The sequence below is a fragment of the Erythrolamprus reginae genome, chromosome 5, assembly GCF_031021105.1.
Source record: "Erythrolamprus reginae isolate rEryReg1 chromosome 5, rEryReg1.hap1, whole genome shotgun sequence".
Classification (NCBI taxonomy): Eukaryota; Metazoa; Chordata; class Lepidosauria; order Squamata; family Dipsadidae; genus Erythrolamprus; species Erythrolamprus reginae.
This window is the reverse complement of record NC_091954.1, coordinates 14,797,316-14,820,374: the sequence shown is the minus strand read 5'-3', so window position 1 is coordinate 14,820,374 and position 23,059 is coordinate 14,797,316. Positions and strand designations below refer to the sequence as shown.

At 42.2% G+C, this 23,059-nt stretch overlaps 1 protein-coding gene across 3 annotated transcripts in view; it reads left to right on the top strand.

Annotated features, from left to right (window-relative positions):
- PIK3AP1 (phosphoinositide-3-kinase adaptor protein 1) overlaps nucleotides 1-23,059 on the top strand; it is a 95,188-nt gene that overhangs the window by 14,872 nt on the left and 57,257 nt on the right. For 2 of the 3 annotated variants that reach the window (XM_070752104.1, XM_070752106.1), the window contains exons 2-4: nucleotides 2,137-2,547; nucleotides 12,176-12,327; nucleotides 14,527-14,671. In XM_070752104.1, coding sequence (XP_070608205.1) covers nucleotides 2,137-2,547; nucleotides 12,176-12,327; nucleotides 14,527-14,671 — 708 coding nt within the window. The remainder of the gene's footprint in view (nucleotides 1-2,136; nucleotides 2,548-12,175; nucleotides 12,328-14,526; nucleotides 14,672-23,059) is intronic. The other variant, XM_070752105.1, reaches the window with a different exon arrangement.

The following is a 23,059-nucleotide window of genomic DNA, read 5'->3' as shown; positions in this document are numbered from 1 at the left end:
AACAAAGTGAAAAAACAATTTACAACAAATCTAAATTTCTACTAAAAACATTTAAAAAACCCCATTTTCTAAACACACATACATACACACATACCATTCATAAATTGTATATGCCCGGGGAGATGTCTCAGTTCCCCATGCCTGACGACACAGGTGGGTCTTAAGGAGCTTACGAAAGGCAAGGAGAGTAGGGGCAGTTCTAATCTCCGGGGGGAGTTGGTTCCAGAGGGTCGGGGCAACCACAGAGAAGGCTTTAGTTGATGGGACCCGGAGAAGGCCCACTCTGTGGGACCTAATCGGTCGTTGGGATTCGTGCGGCAGCAGGCGGTCTCGGAGATATTCTGGTCCGGTGCCATGAAGGGCTTTATAGGTCATAACCAACACTTTGAATTGTGACCGGAAATTGATCGGCAACCAATGCAGACTGCGGAGTGTTGGTGAAACATGGGCATACCTAGGTAGGCCCATGACTGCTCTCGCAGCTGCATTCTGCACGATCTGAAGTTTCCGAACACTTTTCAAAGGTAGCCCCATGTAGAGAGCATTACAGTAGTCGAACCTCGAGGTTATGCTGATTTGTGATGACAACCACCATACAGTATATAATAAATGTTCTTTTTTTTTTGTTCAGCAATAAATGTGAATTCTTCTTCATTTAAAAAAAATAAGAAGACATCCCCTGAAAATAAGACCGTAGCACATCTTTGGGAGCAAAAATTAATATAAGACGCTGTCTTATTTTTGGGGAAACAGGGTAGATTGTTACTGCCAATTCGGCTCAATGTTGGACCTGTCCCAATTCATTAATTAGGAAGAAAGAGCCTTCAACTGCATTCATAGCGAAAGATATACTTTACTTTACTAGAGCCAAGCCATTACATGTTAGGGAAAATCCAGATTTGAGTTTTGCATATGAAAACTGCCTTACTTTCCCTTTTCCAGGTCCTTCCCCAATAGTATCTTTCTGGTGTTCAATTGTATTCAAACAAATTGTTTTGGTAACAATTTAGATGCTTGGCAGGCTCAGTGATGGTTCTCATTCCATTCCCATGTTTGTGGTCTTTGGGTCGGCCAGCCAATATCTCTGGTAGAAACATAGAAACAGAGAAGTCTGACGGCAGAAAAAGACCTCATGGTCCATTAGTCTGCCTTATACTATTTTCTGTATTTTATCTTAGGATGGATATATGTTTATCCCAGGCATGTTTAAATTCAGTTACTGTGGATTTATCTACCACGTCTGCTGGAAGTTTGTTCAAGGATCTACTAGTCTTTCAGTAAAATAATATTTTCTCATGTTGCTTTTGATCTTTCCCCCAACTAACTTCAGATTGTGTCCCCTTGTTCTTGTGTTCACTTTCCTGTTAAAAACACTTCCCTCTGGACCTTATTTAACCCTTTAATATATTTAAATGTTTCGATCGTAGGCACTCAGAGTAGTTTTGATTTCTGGCCCTCCACTCCCCATCCCAGGGTTCATGGCAGTATTGCACTAGCAAAGTAGCGATGGGGTGAAGCAGGATAGAAACATAGAAACATAGAAGATTGATGGCAGGAAAAGACCTCACGGTCCATCTAGTCTGCCTTATACTATTTTCTTGTATTTTATCTTAGGATGGATATATGTTGATCCAGGCATGTTTAAATTCAGTTACTGTGGATTTACCGACCACGTCTGCTGGAAGTTTGTTCCAAGCATCTACTACTCTTTCAGTAAAATAATATTTTCTCACGTTACTTCTAATCTTTCCCCCAACTAACTTCAGATTGTGTCCCCTTGTTCTTGTGTTCACTTTCCTATTGAAAACACTTCCCTCCTGAATCTTATTTAACCCTTTAACATGTTTAAATGTTTCGATCGTGTCCCCCCTTTTCCTTCTGTCCTCCAGACTATACAGATTGAGTTCATGAAGTCTTTCCTGATACGTTTTATGCTTAAGACCTTCCACCATTTTTGTAGCCCGTCTTTGGACCCGTTCCATTTGGTCAATATCTTTTTGTAGGTGAGGTCTCCAGAACTGAACACAGTATTCCAAATGGGGTCTCACCAGCGCTCTATACAGCAGCGCTAACATTTGATTCAATCAGTGTAGCTTAAAATCCCATGTGTAAGATCAAATTTATTTTGCTTTTCAGCAGAACAACCCTCTGATGCTTGCAATGTGCTGATTGTATATGAAAAGGATGCGGATGAATGGTGCCGGTATCTTCAGAGTCTCTTGCACTCCTCCCAAGAAATCCAGAGCTATAAAGTGAAGAGCACAGCCTCTATTTCCACGGAGGAACAGGTCCTCTTCAAGAACAGCAAGTGTATAGTTATTCTACTGTCATCTGAATTGGTACAGAGCTTCTGTGTTCCCGCTGTACTTCGGAGTCTGCAAAATGTTTTGCAACCTCCATCAAAAATGGTGAAATTTTTCTGCGGTGTTCCAGCATGTGAGAATTACGACGAGTTTTTCAAAGACTGGTCTCAGTGGAAAGAGCTTACCTACGATGATGAACCAGAAACCTATGTTGATGCGGTCCTAAAAGTTATATCAGAAGCAGGTAAGGTGCTATCTTCTTTTTTTTTTATGTCTCCATTCCCCATTCTGAGTATGGCTTTACTCTGCACTGCATGGTATCATTTATTTTGCTTCGGTGAACTTCCCAGAATCTATTAGAATTAGGTGGTTTCTAAATTAAATCAGATTTAATTTAATTAATTAATTAATTAACTTAGAAACATAGAAACATAGAAGACTGACGGCAGAAAAAGACCCCATGGTCCATCTAGTCTGCCCTTTTACTATTTCCTGTATTTTATCTTACAATGGATATATGTTTATCCCAGGCATGTTTAAATTCGGTTACTGTGGATTTACCAACCATGTCTGCTGGAAGTTTGTTCCAAGGATCTACTACTCTTTCAGTAAAATAATACTTTCTCATGTTGCCTTTGATCTTTCCCCCAACTAACTTCAGATTGTGTCCCCTTGTTCTTGTGTTCACTTTCCTGTTAAAAACACTTCCCTCCTGAACCCTATTTAACCCTTTAACATATTTAAATGTTTCGATCATGTCCCCCCTTTTCCTTCTGTCTATCAGACTATACAGATTGAGTTCATTAAGTCTTTCCTGATACGTTTTATACTTCAGACCTTCCACCATTCTTGTAGCCCGTCTTTGGACCCGTTCAATTTTGTCAATATCTTTTTGTAGGTGAGGTCTCCAGAACTGAACACAGTACTCCAAATGTGGTCTCACCAGCGCTCTATATAAGGGGATCACAATCTCCCTCTTCCTGCTTGTTATACCTCTAGCTATGCAGCCAAGCATCCTACTTGCCTTTCCTACTGCCCGACCACACTGCTCACCCATTTTGAGACTGTCGGAAATCACTACCCCTAAATCCTTCTCTTCTGAAGTTTTTGCTAACACAGAACTGCCGATGCAATACTCAGATTTAGGATTCCTTTTCCCCAAGTGCATTATTTTACATTTGGAAACATTAAACTGCAGTTTCCATTGCTTTGACCATTTATCTAGTAACGCTAAATCATTTACCATACAGACCCCTTTAATTTGAGACTTTCTCCAGACTTTCATTGTGCATTGTTTTCTAAATCTACCTTGAAAAAAAAAGGCTGGCACTTTTTTGTAGTCAGAATATTTAACTTTGCATGCAACTATAACTCCAGGTCCCATCGACCAAACAATGTCGTTTGGCGGGCCCCAGGGGAAGAGCCTTCTCTGTGGCGGCCCCGGCCCTCTGGAATCAACTCCCCCCAGAGATTAGAAGGGCCCCCACCCTCCTTGTCTTTTGCAAATTACTCAAGACCCACCTTTATCGCCAGGCATGGGGGAGTTAAGATATTCCTTCCCCCTAGGCCATTACAAGTTATGCATGGTATGTTTGTGTGTATGTTTGGTTTTTATAATAAGTGTTTTTAGTTGTTTTATTAATTGGATTGTTACATGCTGTTTTTATCATTGTTGTTAGCCTCCCCGAGTCTACGGAGAGGGGTGGCATACAAATCCAATCAATCAATCAATCAACCAATCAATAAATAAACAAACAAACAAACAACAACTATAACATCAAATACTGATGCTTTCCCTCCCTTGTTTCATGTTATAAATCTGAGAGATACAGGTAATCCTTGAATTACGATGACAAATGAGCCCAAAATTTCTGTTGCTAAGTGAAACATTTAAGCGAGTTTGACCCATTTTACGACTTTTCACAGTTGTTAAGTAAATTATTGCATTTGTTAAGTTAATAACATGGTTGTTAAGTGAATTTGCATTCCCCATTGACTTTGCTCATCAGGTGGTCACCAAAAAGGGATCACATGACCCCGGGTCACTGCAACCGTCATAAATATGACTAAGTTGACAAGCATCAGAATTTTGATCATGTGACCATGGAGATGCTGCAATGGTCTCATAAGCAGTGAAGGTGTGGCTTATTTGTGGGTGTGGCTTGCAGACCATGTGACCAGGTGGGAGCGGCTTGATGATGTGACCAGGGAGATGGCTTAAAGGTCATGTGACTGGCTTAAAGGTGGCCAATTTGACGTCACTCGTGTCAAGGGTTTGGGTTAGGGTTAGCGTGCCCAGCCTCTCCTCGCCTCTAAATGATATAATTTCCTTTACTATTACTGAACATCCAAAATATACTATTTAATTCTAAGTACATATGCCATATGTGTACATATTACACACAGGCACACAAAAGTATACATTATCTACTATATAATGTGTATGTACACACACACACGCACGCACAGCTTTTTTAAAATTATACACATTCAACCTCATTTACTGAGATAGGAAAAACATACCCAGAGCCCAGAAGGGAAAAAAAGAAAAAAAAATCATTTTTTTTCTTACTGGTTCTGCGTACCTGACCAAATCTTTTCTACCCATTCTGCGTACCTGACCGTACCTGTATCACTGGTCATAAGTGTGAAAAATGGTAATAAGTTCCGTTTTTTAGTGCTGTCACTAGATGAACTGTTGTAAGTTGAGGATTATCTGTAGTTTGGTGTAGTGGTAAAAATATCAGGCTAGAAACCAGAAAACCTGAGTTTTAGTCCCACCTTAAGCACAAAGTCAAGGTGATTTGGGGTCAGTCACTCTCTCTCAGCCCTAAGAAGCAGGCAGATGACTTCTGAAAATATTAGCCAACAAATCTGAAAGGACGTGTCCAGGCATTGTGCAAGGATTGAATGGGTATGATTGAATGGAAGAAAAAAACATTATAAATATATTTGACTGCAAAGGCGAAAAATTACAAGTGACAGAGGCTAATGTCAGTGGATAATTTACTACAGGGTGTCAAACTGGTGGCCCACAGTGACTGTGGGTTCTGACTCCCAAGGACACCTCCATCTGTCCGTCCATTACCTTAGTGGGGGGGAACTTTTGACCCCATCAGAGAAGGTCCACAACTTGGGCATCCTCGATCCACAGCTGACATTGGACCATCATCTTTTGGTTGTGGCGAGGGGGCCATTTGCCCAGGTCATTCGACCCTAGCCCCCTGGCCGACGAGTGTAGTATGTCTTGCTGTGTAAATGGAAATGAATGATTTTAAATGTTGTTAGAGTTTTTAAAGTTTTTTTAGCTATATTAATTGGATTTTTTTAGATATGTGTATTGTATATTGTTTTGATATGTTGTGAGTCGCCCCGAGTCCTCGTAGAGGGGCAGCATACAAAACCAATAAATAAATAAGTAAGTAAGTAACAGGCAGCAGAGAGAAAGCAGAACTGCTCAAATCATTCTTTGCATCAGTCTCCACAGAGAAAGAAACTACTGTAGAGCCCAACTTACCAAAAACATAACAGTGAAAGACAAACTAGAAATAAAAATTGTTGTGGTTGGCTCTGGTCCAGCTCCTGCCCCAGGGAATGGGGCAGTAGATGCAGGGGAAAATTCAACATGTCACAGGCCTGTGTTATTGCCAACAGAATCAGTTCAGAGTTTAGTTTCCTCGGACGAAGAAGAAGATGGGAGTGACTCGGCAGAGGAGGGCTTGACACACAGCCCAGGCAGTCAATCTCCCTTATCTTCCATTGATTCAGATGATGACGTTTTGGACCCACACAAGCGCAGAATTATGCATAGAAGAGACCAAATAAGAACATATTACAGGAAATAAGGGAGGCCACCTGTGTTTGGGTGGGACTCCAGTAATTAGGGCTGCTGCTATAAATAGCAGCATGTGGGTTTGGCTGTTGTGGAAGAATATCTGATCGCAGTTCGTCAGGAATCTGTGTTGCTGGTTTCTGGACTTCGTTTGTTGATTTTTCACACCTTTGAAAACAAAGCAGAGCAACATTGTGTGTGTCTCACTTAGAAGAAGAAAGGGTGTGAAGTTTCTTCACAGCTGCTAGCTCAGTAATTAATGACTGCTTAAGGGAAATTGTACAGACTACCCGGTTGTTTTGGGAAGAGTGCTCTTTGCAATACAAAAAGAGTGCTTAGTTTATTTTGAATTTTGGGATAAAGAACATTGTTTTGAATTTTCAAACCTATGTGTGTGTCTGAAATTTGTACCCTTGAATTTTCGGGAGGCTCCTACCAGAGAGCCCGGCAGAACACATACCAATCAGTCTGACACCAATACCTGGGAAGATACTGGGGAAAATTAGCCAAAACCCAGGTCTGTGAACATCTAGAAACAAATAAAGTTATTACTAGTAACCAGCAATGGTTTATTAATAATAGACCATGCCAAATGATAGAGGGAAGTAAGCAGTGGGGTATCACAAGGTTCGGTCTTAGCCCAAGTACTCTTCAATATCTTCATAAATGACTTAGATGAGGGTATAGATGAGGATATCATTACATTTGCAGATACACTAAAGTGGCAGGAATAGCCAATACCCCAGAGCAGGGGTCCCCAAACTTTTTACACAGGGGGCCAATTCACTGTCCCTCGGACTGTTGGAGGGCCGGACTATAAAAAAAACCTATGAACAAATCCCTATGCACACTGCACATACCTTATTTTAAAGTAAAAAACAAAATGGGAACATACTATTTAGAGGGGGGAAGAAATCTGAAATTCATATATGTTTATGTTTTGTTTTTAATTTTCTTTTGTTAACATCTGATTGGCTATACAAGGTTTTCTTGGCTTATAGAAAAATGTATAAAGAAAGACGGAAGCACTTTGGCATAATGGTTAATAAGTTAGAAATATAATTGGTGTTGTACTTTTTTGAGGAGGGAATTTAATTAAAAGAAAATGAATGTAACTGGATGACAAAATTAGAAAAAAAACTTTTGCAACTTTTTTGATGATTGATATTAGTTACTAACAAAATACCGCATTTTATTCATGGAAAATTAGATATGCTCCTGTCACTCACCTGCGGGCCGGATAAATGGCCTCAGTGGGCCGCATGTGGCCCGCGGGCCGTAGTTTGAGGACCGCTGCCCCAGAGGATAAGCACAGGATCCCAAAATATTTTGACAGATGCGAACAATGAGCCCTATACAACAAAATGAAATTTAATGTAGAGAAAAGCAAGGTTTTAAACCTGTGCCGGAAAAAAACAAAATTACAGATTAGGCCAGGGATCGGCAAGCTTAAACACTCTAAGAGCCATTTGGATCTGTTTCTCACCGAAAACAAAATACTGGAACCTACAAAACCTGAGTGGGTGTGGCCAATTCAATGTCACTCACTCCCAGCAAGTCACATGACCCCCCCCAGCCACACCTACCCAGGTTTTCTGGCTCTCTCTGTTTTCTATGGGAAATAAGTTATCTCTCTTCCTGCTGGAAGCTGCAGGTTGCTGGCCCCTGGATTAGGCTAAACCTAGCTCAAAAACAGTAAGTGAGAGGGATCTTGGAGTCCTAGTGAATGATCACTTAAACATGAGTCAGCAGTGTGTGGTAGCAGACAAAAAACTGAACATAATCTTTGGTTGTATAAACAGAAGTATAGACTCAAAATCATGTGAAGTTTTAGTACTGCTTTATAAAGCCTTAGTAAAGCCACACCTAAAATATTGCATCCAGTTTTGGTCACCACATTACAAAAGAGATGTTGAGACTTTGGAAAAAGTGCGAAAAAAGAGCAACCAAGATGATTAAGGGCCTGGAGACAAAAACATATGAAGAACAGTTGCAGAAAATGAGTGCAACCAGTCTAGAAAAAAAGGACTGGGGGGGACGTGATAGCCGTATTCCAGTACGGAGTTATGGAGAATAAATTTGTACCTTCTGCTGTGACAGACCTCTAAGTAGAAAATAATCCTTGATGTTTAGCCATAATAGAACCTGTCTGTTATGGTCATAAAATGTGGAAGGAATAAAGTAGCAATCATGTGAAGTGGACCTGATGAAGTGGACAAGGCCATGGGAGCTGTGAGCTCCTATATTTATTTATTTATTAAATTTGTATGCCGCCCCTCTCCGTAGACTCGGGGCGGCTCACAACAGTAATAGAAAAACAATGTACAATACAAATCTAATAATTAAAACTAAAAACTATACCTGTTTGTTGGACCTGTGTTTCTCCTGCTGGTCTTGATCAGTAGGGAGGTGACACGAGGCTGGATCCAGGTGGTCATCAACACTTTATTGATGGAGGGGTACTTCCCGTCTTTGTTAAAGGAGGCTGTGGTGCGTCCCCTCTTCAAGAAGCCTTCCCTGGGTCCGGCTATTTTAAACAACTATCATCCCGACTCCAACCTTCCCTTTTTAGGAAAGGTTGTTGAGAAGATGGTGGCTCTCCGGCTCCAATGGTCCTTGGATGAAGCTGGTTATCTGGCCCTCAATAGTCTGGTTTCAGGCCCGGCTACAGCACCGAAACTGCTTTGGTCGCACTGATGGATAAACTCTGGCGGGCGCCCAGGATAGGGGTCATTCCTCTATCCCGGTGCTTCTTGACCTCTCAGCAGCTTTCAATACCATCGACCATGATATCCTGCACTGATTGGAGGGTTTGGGAATGGGAGGCAATATATTACAGTGGTTCTCCTACCTCTCTGGTCAGATGCAGTCGATGTTGGCAGGGGGACAGAGGTCGACTTCTAGGTGCCTCCTTTGTGGGGTTCCTCAGGGGTCGGCCCTCTCCCACTCTTCATGTTTAATATCTATATGAAACCACTGGGTGAGTTACCAACCAACCAACCAACCAACCAACCAACCAACCAACCAACCAACCAACTCAGAAAGCTCAAACTGCCTAAGGAGCCTCTGATACAGTTCTATGGAGGAATTGAGTCTGTCATCTGCACCCTTATAACTGTCTGGTTTGATTCTGCAACCCAACAAGAGAGACAAAGACTTCAGAGGACAATCAGGACTGCAGAAAAAACAATTACTGCCAACCTGCCTTCCATTGAGGACCTTTATAGTGCACAAGTCAAAAAGAGGGCTGTGAAAATATTTACAGACACAAATTGTTTCAACTCCTACCCTCAAAACAACGCTATAGAGCACTGCACACCAGAACAAGCCCTTCATGGCACCGGACCAGATTATCTCAGGGACCGCCTTCTGCTGCGCGAATCCCAGCGACCAGTTAGGTCCCACAGAGTGGGTCTTCTCTGGGTCCCATCAACTAAACAATGCCGCTTGGCGGGACCCAGGGGAAGAGCCTTCTCTGTGGCGGCCCCGGCCCTCTGGAACCAACTCCCCCCAGAGATTAGAATTGCCCCCACCCTCCTTGCCTTTCGTAAGCTACTTAAAACCCACCTCTGCCGCCAGGCATGGGGGGACTGAGATACTCTTTCCCCCTAGGCCTTTACAATTTTATGCATGGTATGTCTGAATGTATGTTTGGTTTTTACTTTAATGGGTTTTTAATTGTTGGATTATTGTGTATACTGTTCTATTATTGTTGTTAGCCGCCCCGAGTCTCCGGAGAGGGGCGGCATACAAATCCAATCAATCAATCAGTCAATCAAATCAACAACTAGACACAAGAACAATTTTCCCCAAACAGCATAACTCTAATAAACAAATAATTCCTTCAACACTATCAAAACTATTTATTAAGTCTGCGCTACTATTAATCTCATGGTTCCCGTCACCCATCTCCTCCCACTAATGTCTGTATGACTATAACTTTGTTGCTTGTATCCTTACAATTTATATTGACTGTTTCCTAACATTATTTGATTGCTTATTTGTACCTGGACTATCATTAAATGTTGTACCTTATGATTCTTGACATGATTCTTTTTCCTTTTCCTATTCCTCTCCCTATTGCTATCCCTGTCCCTATTCCTATTCTAAGTGCTTTCAAGCCAGACTTTTCTCTTGGTGACTGCATGGGCAAATCTCTTACCAAGACTTTAGAGGTGGCTTCCCATTATCTCCTTCCAAGGGCAGGCAGAGTGTGCCCCCCCCCTCCCAGTGTCCAGGAATATCACACAGTTGACTTTGTGTCTAATGTAGGATAAAAAGTCATTGTCTCCTAGTTTCTACTCTGATGGCGAACTTATGGCATATGTTTACAAGTGGCACATAGAGCCGTCACCCAGCTCAGCTCCACCACGCATGTGCATGCGCCTCCCACCGGCCAGCTGATTTTTGGGTATCTGCCACACATGTGCAGAGGATGGGCCATATCCCCTGGCTTCAGAGGTTATGCTCGAGCCTCCGGGAGGGGGAAACCTGTCACGCTGTATATTGACAGCCCCTCAGAGACATTCAGTAATGAAACAGTTAACTAGTGCAGTGTTTTTCAACCAGTGTGCCGTGGCACACTAGTGTGCCGCGAGACATGGTCAGGTGTGCCGCGAAGCTCAGAGAGAGAAAGAAAACAAGAGAAAGAGAGAGAGAGAGAAAGAGCAAGAGAGAGAAAGAAAACAAGGGAGAAAGCAAGCAAGAGAGAGAAAGAAAGTGAGAGAGAGAAAGAAAGAAAGCAAGAGAGAAAGAGACCAAGAGAGAAAGAAAGCAAGAGAGAGAGAAAGAGAGAGAAAGAAAGCAAGCAAGAGAGAGAGAGGGAGGGAAGGTGGGAGAGAAAGACATAGAGGGAAGTAGGGAGGGAGAGAGAAAGAGAGCAAAAAAGAGGAAAGAAGGAAGAGAGAAAGAGGGATGGAGAGAGAGAAAAAAAGAGGGAGACAAAGAGGGAGAGAGAAATACTGTAGAGTGAAAGGGAGGAAGAGAGAATTTTTTTGTCCAAACTTTTTTTAGCGCCCCCCCTCAATGTGCCCCATGGTTTTGTAAATGTAAAAAATGTGCCGCGGCTCAAAAAAGGTTGAAAATCACTGAACTAGTGTGTCTTATTGGATCCTCCTCTTATGTCGCAATATCCTGCCAACCTCTTCTTCCTCCCTTCTTCTTCCTAACCTCCATGATGTAAGATGTATATGTTCTCCTGTCCCTCGAGACAGTATTTTATTTGTTTATTTCTGTTTTTAAAATAAATATCTTGTTTTTAAAAAATGATTGAGGCTTCTATCCATCGACCTCCGGAGTTAAAGTCCTAATAGACTTTAATTTCCGTGACAAAAACAGCCTCCCCCAAGCTTCGGAGACTCTCCCATGCCGGAAATGAGCCTGTTTCCAGACTTCTGGAACTTCCGGGTGGTCCATTTTTCAATCTCCCCAAGCTCCAAAGGCTTTCAAACATTCGGGAGGGTGAAAATGGCCTCCCCAGTCTCTGGAGACCCTCCAGAGGGGGCAGGGGGTCACACACAGGGGTAGGCTACTGCCCGGACGGGGCGGGAACACAGTGGGGTAGTGAAAATGGAGCTCCACCCCAGAGCACCCAATTTGCACTGAAAGATATTGAAAGAAAATGCAGGGCGTCCTGCATAAGCCACGCCCACAGTGTGGTAGTAAAAATTTTGGTAGCCCTTCACTGGTCACACATATATGCGCAGGGGCAAGGGGAGCGTGGGATTCGCGTGTGCATGAGCAGGGGGTGTAGGAGCACAGGGTTCGTGTGCACATTGGCGGGGTGTCTCGTGTGCAGTGCATTATGGGTGTGAGCACATACAGAAGTGCGTTGTTGCGCACACGTATGTTTTCAGCACGTGACGAGAAAAAGGTTAGCCATAACTGCTCAGTACCGTATGATCATTACTGAGTTCAAAGTAATATTTCTTAATTCTTATATAAGATGCATTAAAATTTTAATGTATGTTCTTCTTTTTATGGACTTTCCTAATAGCCAAACAACTTTCAGAAATCACATTAATGTTCATCCTCTTCTTAGATTCTGGTTGTGATTCAGTGGCTGATGCAGAGGAGGAGGATACTGAGAGTCTACAAATGTCATGCAGTTTTCCCGCCTGTCTATCATATGAACCTTTAATGACCAGATTAGAAAATCTTGTTGCTGTGCAGCCCGATCGTATACGCTGCGGGGTATAGTATATTTCTACTCTTTCAAAGTTGACTGATAGAACTGGAAGAGAAATCATGCTCTGCAGGAGATACAGCTTAATTATAATAACACGGCTATGCATAAGCAGACTTGTCCTTAACATTGCTAGCCAAATTTTTGAGTTCGACTATGTGTAAGAAAATATGTGATATACCATATTTTTTGTAATATAAGACGCACCAAAGTATAAGACACACCTTAATTTTGGGGAAGGAAAAACTAGTCAAAAAAGCCGCTGCCTCCCAGCCATTTGCCAAACAGCAAACAGCATAAATGATATACACTGTTTGCTGTGTAGTTCTGTGCAAGTTTGCCTGACCCATAGAAATAGCAAAGAATTGGAGAAATGTACAGTATGGCAATACAGTGATACCTCGTCTTATGAACCCTCCTCATACAAACCCTTCGTGATACGAACCCGGTGCATACGATTTTTTTGTCTCTTCTTCCGAACTATTTTCACCTTAAGAACCCGAGCCACCATTGCTGGGATGCCCCGCCTCCGGACTTCCGTAGTCAGCCGAAACGCGGGGATTCCCCTGAGGTTCCCCTCGCTGGGAAACCCCACCTCCGGACTTCCATTGCCAGCCGAAGTGCTGGGATTTCCCTGAGGTTCCCCTCGCTGGGATTTAAAGCAGCGCTGGCAAAAATGAAGGGAATCCAAACTATACTTGTACAGATGCAGACTTGTACATTTCAGACTATACTTGTAAAATTGATGTGGCTTTCTGGATGTATACATTATTTTCTGCTATTTAGTAATAGCAATAGCATTCAGACTTACATAGTGCTTCCTAGTGTTTGTACAGTCCTCTCTAAGCAGTTTACAGAATCAGCATATTGACCCCAACAATCTGTGTCCTCATTTTACCCACCTCAGAAAATTAGCATGGTTTTTTAAATCACAGCTTTGTAAAAATTTTCATCTTGTTTTCAATTTTTAGAAAAAAATTGGGGTTGATATTTTCTGAGTGGTAGAGAGCTTATATTTGTTATTGGCTTAAGGCGGTGGTTTTTCTTCAGGGGAATCCTTTGGTGTCGTCAGATTTCTGGCGGAGCCTGTACCGTTTATGTACCAGTACCGTTTGAGTCCCTTCAAGGCGAGCCCTCAATTTTTTTCGATCTAAAAATGTTTGTAGGTGAGTTGGACCGTTGGAGACCATTTTGACTTCAAAAAAGTCAACACTCTGCTATGGTACATTTCCTGCCTGCAATTTTATCCTCGCACACTTCAGAAAACTAGTCCACTATTCGTGTAATTGTGCAATTTGCACAGCAAAAAAAAGATCACTGATCATGCTAGCTAAATAATTGTTACTGTACTAACGAATCTTATGACAAGAATCGGCAGCATCAATTTCCTGCACTGTCGGCTCTGTGGATTCGGATGCAACGTCAGCTTCATCTAACTTTCGTTTTTTAATAAATCAGTCTATGTTAGCGGTAAAAATACAGTGATACCTTGTCTTACAAACTTAATTGGTTCCAGGACAAGGTTCATAAGATGAAAAGTTCGTAAGACGAAACAATGTTTCCCATAGGAATCAATGTAAAAGCAAATAATGCGTGCAAATCCTTCAGGAAAATCCCAAACTTTAGAAGGGAGGTGAACAGAGGGCAGGGAGGAGAAGCTAAAGGGGGCGGGTGGAAGAAGCAAGGCTAGGCTAAAGGGTGAGTGGGAAGGAAGAAAGGCAAGGGGGGCGCCCCTCCCTTTTCTTTCTTCAGAAGACACCCTTTCAGTGCCTCTGCAAGCACGCTGTTCTCCTACTTTTATTAATGCAAAGTCTTTCCCCCTCCAAGCTGCCCCTCCCTTTTCTTTCTTCAAAAGACACCCTTTCAGTGCTTCTGCAAGCACGCTGTTTTCCTACTTTTGTTAATGCAAAGTCTTTCCCCCTCCAAGCCGCCCCTCCCTTTTCTTTCTTCAAAAAATGGATAGCAATGTCTCCTCTCATTATCAGTCACTACAATCAAGCTGTGATGAAAATAAACTTTGTTTCATTCTTTCTCAACCAATGTTATTAGGCTCAGCAGGGTTGAAAAAGAAGGTGCATTCTTCCTCATTCCAAGCACAAATAATGAGAGCTTATGCCTGTAAATGCTCACACCGCAAAAGATATCAATGTATTATGAAAACTGAATATTCCAAAGGCCCTGGATCTTACTATGTTTTTTAAATGTAGGTGCCGACAACCATTTTTATAATCCTAAAGTGTAAATTGGATAGCCAAATAAAAATGGAAGTGGAATTTTCTTCGGAGAGCTGTCAGCCCCTGCGACTATCGGCAAGTATCGAGAATGAGTATACAGTCTCTGTTTGCGCACCAGGTAAGTACTAAAGCTGGTCTTTTTATCCTGAGTTTGTTAAATACTGTACACTGCTCAAAGAAATAAATGGAACACTCAAATAACACATCCTTGATCTGAATGAATGCAATATTCTTTTTTATTTTTTTTATATACATATAAAACATTACAGTGACAAACTAAACAAAACATGAAAAAAACATACAACAAACATTTGGGAAATTACTTTCCCAGCTCATTTCGTGTTTTCAATCGGAAACTTTTTCAGCATTTTTTGTTTATAGTTACCGTATATTAATGCCAACTTAGTAATAAGTCATGTCCTTCCAGGGTTAATATTTGTCTATTTTCTAGGCGTAATCCAATCCCTTATCCAAGTTAATGACGTCGCATGGCAATAAAGTTTCCAATTTGGCAATCCTAAACCTCCCCTTTCTTTTACATCTTGTAATGATTTTAATTTGATTCTTGCTTTTTTACCCAGCCAAATATAATCTAATACTATTTTAGTAAGTTTTTTAAAGAAAATGTTACCTGGGATAATAGGAATTATTTGGAACAAAAAAAGAAGCTTCAGTAAGACACTCGTTTTAATTGAATTGATTCTTCCAAGTAATGAGAGCTGTAGTTTTTTAAATCAGTTCTAATTTGACCAATTAATTTCCTCTTTTAGTATCACAGTCTTTGCCGTGATCCAGATTCCCAAGTATTTAACTTTTTTAGCTATTTTCATATCAGTGCTTTGTTCTAATTGTCTTATTTGGATCTTGGGATAGTTTTTGGTTATGATTTTTGTTTTATTTTTATTAATTTTTAATCCCGCTACTTCACCAAATTCTTCAATTTGTTGGATCAGTTTTGGGGCGGATGTCAAGGGTTCCCCAATTATATTCAAATAACACATCCTAGATCTGAATGAATAAAATATTCTCATTGAATATTTTGTTCTGTACAAAGTTGAATGTGCTGACATGTGAAATTGATTGTCAATCAGTGTTGCTTCCTAAGTGGACAGTTTGATTTCACAGAAGTTTGATTTACTTGGAGTTATATTCTGTTGTTTAAGTGTTCCCTTTATTATTATTATTATTTTTTGAGCAGTATATTTTACTAAAGTTTCTCTTCCAATTAGTGGCATACTAGTCCTAGGCTTACAAAACTATCAAGAATATTTTTGCTATCACTGAGAATGCAAATAGCTACAATTAGAAAATAAACGTGTTTAAACAAACCCAGAAACGGATGACTGGCAGAATGCACGGAATTAAAAGAGTTTAAGAGACCTGCATCTTTCATGGGTTAATACAAGTCAAGATGCAAGGAGAAAGCTGACACAGGAAGCAGAAGCTCAGCTGCACTTCCTGTTTCCTGTACTTTCTGTTCATGCTGCTAATTTTAACATTATATTTTTAAAAGCATTAGGAAACCTCTCTTTTTATGAAATACTATGTATTGCCAGAGGACATATTTCTATACATATAGTATCTAACTTTTAGAGGTAATCCTCAGCTTATAACCATATGTTTAATGAACATTGAAAGTTATGTCAGCACTGAAAAAAATGACTTATGATTACACTAATGTCATAATAATAATAATAATAATAATAATAATAATAATAATATATTTGTTTGTCTCTCTCTCTCTCTCTCTCTATCTATCTATCTATCTATCTATCTATCTATCTATCTATCTAACTATCTATCTATCTATCTATCTATCTACCGTATCTATCTCTATCTCTATCTATCTATCTATTTCTTGGATTTGTATGCCGCCCCTCTCCGGAGACTCGGGGCGGCTAACAGCAATAATAAGACAGTGTACAATAACAATCCAATACTAAAAATGATTAAAAACCCATTAATATAAAAAACCAAACATACATACAGACATACCATGCATAAAATTGTAAAGGCCTAGGGGGAAAGAGCATCTCAATTCCCCCATGCCTGGCGGCAGAGGTGGGTTTTAAGTAGCTTACGAAAGGCAAGGAGGGTGGGGGCAATTCTAATCTCTGGGGGGAGTTGGTTCCAGAGGGCCGGGGCCACCACAGAGAAGGCTCTTCTCCTGGGTCCCGCCAAGCGGCATTGTTTAGTTGATAGGACCCGGAGAAGACCCACTCTGTGGGACCTAACTGGTCGCTGGGATTCGTGCAGCAGAAGGCTGCATAATAATAATAATAATAATAATAATAATAATAATAATAATAATAATAATAATTTTTTATTAGACTTGTATGCCGCCCCTCTCCAAAAACTCGCATGATCATGTGATCAAAAGCAAGATTTGCTTAACAACTGGACTTACTTAACAACTGAGTGATTCATTTAACAACTGTGATAAAAGTCATAAAGTCAGATATGGCTCAATGACCACATTGCTTAGTATTGGAAGTTACAGTCCCATTAGGGTTATAATTCAAGGTCTACTTGTAGTCAAACAAAAGTCTAAAAGTTATGCCTGTGAAATTTAATTTTTTTAAACAAAAATAAGACAAAAATGTCCTATTTTACATTATGTTGATAATTGTAGAATCTTAATGTTAGACGCTAGATCCGTAATGGTGAACCTATTACACACATGGCAAGGTGGCATGCAAAGACATATCTAAGAGGACGTAAGTTGTTGCCCTAATGTCAGCTCCAGCACATATGTGCACGCTGGCCAACTTATTTCTGACCTTCTGCAGGGCAGGCGGAGGTTGTTTTTGCCTTCCCCAGGCTTCAGAAAAGCCTCTGTGGATGGCGAAAAACAGAACCACGGGCCTACCAGAAGTTCAGAAAGAAACTTCTGGTTGGGCCAATGGGCTGTTTTTCACCCTCCCAAAACAGTTCAACCGGAACTTCATTTCCGAATTTCCAGAAGATCCATTTTTCGCTCTTCATAGGCTACGGAAGCTTTCCTGAAGCCTGGGGAGGGCAAAAAATGGTCCAAAGGTCCAACTAGAAGTCCTGAAGCTTTAATGAGCGCTGCGCTTGTGTACAGTGGAGCAGCACAGGGGGATTGTGAGCACATGCACGGGGGAGGGCATTGCATTGTGGGTGTGGGCACACATGTATAGGCGATAGCGCATGCCCGCACCTTTTTGGCACTCAAGCAGAAAAAGATTCACTATCACTGCGCTATATGGATCGACACTATTATGGAGCCAGGCATTTGAAGGACATGGTGCTGGTTTTAACTAGCTGGATATCTGAGTCACTTTTAACTCTGGTCATTGGGTTTCTGATTCAAAATTTTAGCCTGATACACTCATAGATGCTGTACAGTGGGTTTTTTTATAACCTAAGGTATGACACAAAATTGTTTTAAATATCAACAGTGGTTTGAAAGGTTATTTTAAACCTTCCTGGTCCCTTTTAGTTACACAGTGAGTGAAATTGCTAGAACTCTCAGATTGCTTGGAATACTTAAATTGCTTAATGCTTTACAATTTTGGCTGAGCTGCCTCCGACAACCCAAATGCCCCTACTTTCTCCTCCAATCTATTTTTATTTTTTTATTTTTTATTTATTCATTTGTCCAATACACAATACATATGGAAGAGAATAGACATGAAGTAATATATATAAAGATAATATGTAAAAATAGAGGAGAAGATATATGAAAGGAAGAAAATATATATGATATATGAGATAAAGGAGAGACAATTGGACAGGGGACGAAAGGCACACTAGTGCACTTATGTACGCCCCTTACTGACCTCTTAGGAACCTGGAGAGGTCGATCGTGGATAGTCTAAGGGAGAAATGTTGGGGGTTAGGGGTTGACACTATTGAGTCCGGTAATGAGTTCCACGCTTCGACAACTCGATTGTTAAAGTCATATTTTTTACAGTCAAGTTTGGAGCGGTTAATATTAAGTTTGAATCTGTTGCATGCTCTTGTGTTGTTGCAGTTGAAGCTGAAGTAGTCATTGACCGTTAGGACGTTGCAGCATATGATCGTGTGGGCAATACTTAAATCGTGTTTTAGGCGCCGTAGTTCTAAGCTTTCTAGGCCCAGGATTTTTAGTCTATTTTCGTAGGGTATTCTGTTTTGAGTGGAGGAGTGAAGGGCTCTTCTGGTGAAATATCTTTGGACGTTTTCAAGGGTGTTGATGTCCAAGATGTGGTATGGGTTCCAGACAGATGAGCTGTATTCAAGGATGGGTCTGGCAAAAACCTCTGGCCTTTGGGACATCCTACACTCTCCTGGATGTCCTCTTTATGTCTGGCCCAACATTTGTAAGTTAGCTGCTTCCACAAGCCATTTCAGGCATGTCTCAGCAGCAGTGAAAGGAAGATGACAGCAAAAGTCAGCTGGGGTAGCTGGGCTGGCAGAGCGCTAGGTAGCAGATTTGGTAGAGGTGACAGAGTACAGGACAGCCAAAAGTCCAGAAATGGAGGGGGCGGAGATAGGTGAGTTCCTTACCTTACTGAGACCCAGGGCTCCCCAAGGCAGTTTGCCAGGAATTACTGTATATTTTCTGAGTATATCAAATCCTGCAGGGTCTGAGGCATGGCCTGCCATGTATCTTGGGCGTTGCGCAGTCCTGCCGCTGTTGGCGTGAAGGTAGCCTGCGGTGGGCCATATTGGTGAGGTACATAAGCCTGGGGCTGGGGATTGCCAGTCCACATGTTTTGTTGTCGCCCCCAGCTAGGAGCCTCGTGGGCAGGAAGGGCAGGGCGGTCAGGTGACCAGTCTTTTTCAGATGCCGAGCCTGCTACCCCTGGGATGGGGGAGGCTGGCGGAGGTGAAGGACCAAAGGCCTTAACTTACAAGGAGGCCTGCTTTTGTGATGCCTCCAGCTGTCTTTCAAGGGCTTTAATTCTTTTTTCGGCCTCTCTAAGAGAGGAGCCCTGAGAGGCCTTAGGTTTGTGGCTCTTTTCCTGGGGGGTGTTGGGCCTAACATTGGTATTGGCCTCCTCCCCCACGTGAGTTGGAGCCTCTGACATTATGCCTGTTATCACACTCACGGTTAATTGTAAGCAATGAGTCTGGAAGGTAACTGCCACGAATGAATACTGAAGCCTCCACAGACTCGAAACAGCGAAGAAAATTTTTTCGTCAGTTTAAGCTCCAATTCCTAGTGCGCATGTGTGTCGCCCGGCTAATTTTGGGGCCTGCGAAAGGCTCTGTAACAGGCAGAGCCGACTTTCCAGCCACCCGATTGGGCCTCAGGGGCGTCTGCTGACATTGCCCTGGCAACCGCCCCCTCATTGGTGCGGGGGGATCTGGCCCCGGCTTATAAGCCAACCCGGCACTTTGAAAGTGGGCGGGAACTTCTGCCGAAAACGGCACAATCATTGGGGCGAAAATGGCCGCCAGAGCGGAAAAAACGGGCGGGAACTCCTCCTTCGTTCCCGCCCTCCCGTCCCCCCCCAATATGGCGGCGTTCCCAGAATTCGTTCCCTCGCCGGTACGTCTCATGGGGGAGGGGGTCTCGCCTGAACGGACTCTTCGGGGCTATCTTGCGGCTTCCCAAGTCTGCTTGCGGCATATTCACCCTGGAACCCATACCACATCTCAGACATCAACACCCTTGAAAACGTCCAAAGATATTTCACCAGAAGAGCCCTTCACTCCTCCACTCAAAACAGAATATCCTACGAAAATAGACTAACAATCCTGGGCCTAGAAAGCCTAGAACTACGGCGCCTAAAACACGATTTGAGTATTGCCCACAAGATCATATGCTGCAACGTCCTACCGGTCAATGACTACTTCAGCTTCAACCGTAACAACACAAGAGCACGCAACAGATTCAAACTTAATATGAACCGTTCCAAACTTGACTGTAAAAAATATGATTTCAACAATCGAGTTATCGAAGCGTGGAACTCATTGCCGGACTCAATTGTGTCATCCCCTAACCCCCAACATTTCTCCCTTAGACTCTCCACGATTGACCTCTCCAGGTTCCTAAGAGGCCAGTAAGGGGCGTACATAAGTGAACTGGTGTGCCTTTCCTCCCCTGTCCAATTGTCTTTCCTTTCTCTCACTTATCATATACAGTGTTCCCTTGATTTTCGTGGGGGTTGCGTTCCGAGACCGCCCGTGAAAGTCGAATTTCCGCGAAGTAGAGATGCGGAAGTAAATACACTATTTTTGGCTATGAACAGTATCACAAGCTTTCCCTTAACACTTTAAACCCCTAAACTGCAATTTCTCATTCCCTTAACAACCATTTAGATTATTACGCACCATGTTTATTTATTAAAGTTTATTAAAAAAAGTATTTATTAAAGGCGGATGAAAGTTTGACGATGACGTATGACGTCATCGGGCGGGGAAAAACCATGGTATAGGGAAAAAAACAGCAAAATATTTTTTAATTAATATTTTTGAAAAACCGTGGTATAGCCGTTTCGCGAAGTTCGAACCCGCAAAAATTGAGGGAACACTGTATATTTTCTTTCTTTCATATATCCTCTCCTCTAAGTTCACTTTACCCTTATATATATATTACTACATGTCTATTTTTCTTCCTATGTATTTGTATATTGGACAAATGAATGAATAAATAAATAAATAAAAAATAAATAAGATGCACTGTAGTATAAGACAGACTTTAGTTTGGGGGGAGGAAAATAAGGGTGTGTGTGGCAATTCTGCTTACAAGGTATGCACCTGGCTAGTCCTTAGCCTGGTCAGCTTCAGCATATTAGTTCGCTTGCTGGTTTTGAGGTTAGGGCTAATGGGAAGTCATCTTCATCATATTAGGTTGCTTGCTGGTTTTGAGGTTGGGGCTGATGGGGAGTCAGCTTCAGCACATTAGTTTGCTTGCTAGTTTTGAGGCTGGAGTGGGTTGGGCTGTGCTTTTAAAGCACAGCTTATTGTTGGAGGGAGCAGCAATTAGAAAAACAGGCCAAGCACGGAAGATCACTTAGCTTGTGTTGGGCCTGAAAAATAGCTTCAAAAGCTGAGCTGCAGTGACTAAAGCAGGCAAAGCGCGGGAGGGCTAAGGCAACAGCTGTTCCAGGTAGCCTTTTTGGGCACTGCATCAAGCTGAAAATGCAATGCACGGAGTCCAAAAACGCAAGTCATTGTCGGTGGCAATCTCTGCAGCCAGGAAGAGGATGCATGGAGGCTGAAGGGTAGGGACCAGCAGGTGGGCAGGACTACATTCGGAGTATAGTGACCCTTCGATTTTCGCGGGTTCAAAGTTAGCGAAACCGCTATACCACGGTTTTTCAAAAAATATTAATTAAAAAATACTCCGCGGTTTTTTTTCTATACCACGGCTTTTCCCACCCGATGACGTCAAACGTCATCACCAAACTTTAGTCTGCCATTGCTGATTGGCCGAAATCTCGGCCAATCAGCGTTGTCATCGCAAAAATTTCGTCTGTCATTGCTGATGGGACGAAAGCGCTCTCAGCTAAGGGACTGCGAGAGGGGCGGGGCGGGCATTCTCAAAGCGCTCAGAGCGGCTAGCGGCCGAATGAGAAGGACGAGAAGCCGTAGCCGCCAGCGCTGCTGCAGGAGGACCCGCGCCCCAAGAAAGCCGGTGAGAAGGGCGGATCGGGCGAGCAGGGGAGTAGCGGCGAGGGGGCTGGAGGCGCTGGGGGGGCAGGGGCGGCCGACATTCAAAACAATCTTCACCGGGCTCCGCACTTTCGTCGCTCCCCGCCCCCAACTTCAAGCCCGGCCTTGGAGAAGGGTGTGCAGGGGATAGTTTTTGGCTGTCCATAGCCAAAAATGGTGTTTTTACTTCCGCATCTCTACTTCGCGGAAATTTGACTTTCGTGGACGGTCTGGGAACGCAACCCCCGCGAAAATCGAGGGATCACTGTACAGTAATCTCTCGCTACTTCACGGTTCATCTTTCACGGGTTTTCAAAGGGGGCTTAAATCCATTAAATCCATTAAAAATTTTAAATCCATTAAAAATTCATAAAATTCTTCTACAGTACTACTGTACTCTATTAAAGAAACTGGTAGGATATCACATGTAGTTCCAGCTGAGAAACGTTATAGAATGACTGTTTAATGCAAAGGGCAGGTTTTTAAAGTACAAATACTCGTTAAATACATTAAAAAAATATTTCCCTTACTTCACGGAAATTCGTTTTATATGGGTGGGTCTTGGAACGCATTCCCCGCGAAAAATGAGGGATCACTGTATAAGATGCACCAAAAATTTTCAGCCTCTTTTAGGAGGGAACAAAGTGCATCTTATACTCCGAAAAATACAGTACTTGGAATGGGGTGGATCCATGCCTAATAACCCTGTGGGATTTTGTTAATGACAATCACCAGAACTCCTGCGATTGATGTTGCTAAGCAATGTGCTTAGTATCAGGTGATACTGTACTTTACAACTACATTTCTTAGTGACAGAAATTCTGGTCCCAATTATCATTATTAACTGATTATTACCTGTACATACTCACTCATGCGTTCTGTTCTTGTAGATCATTTA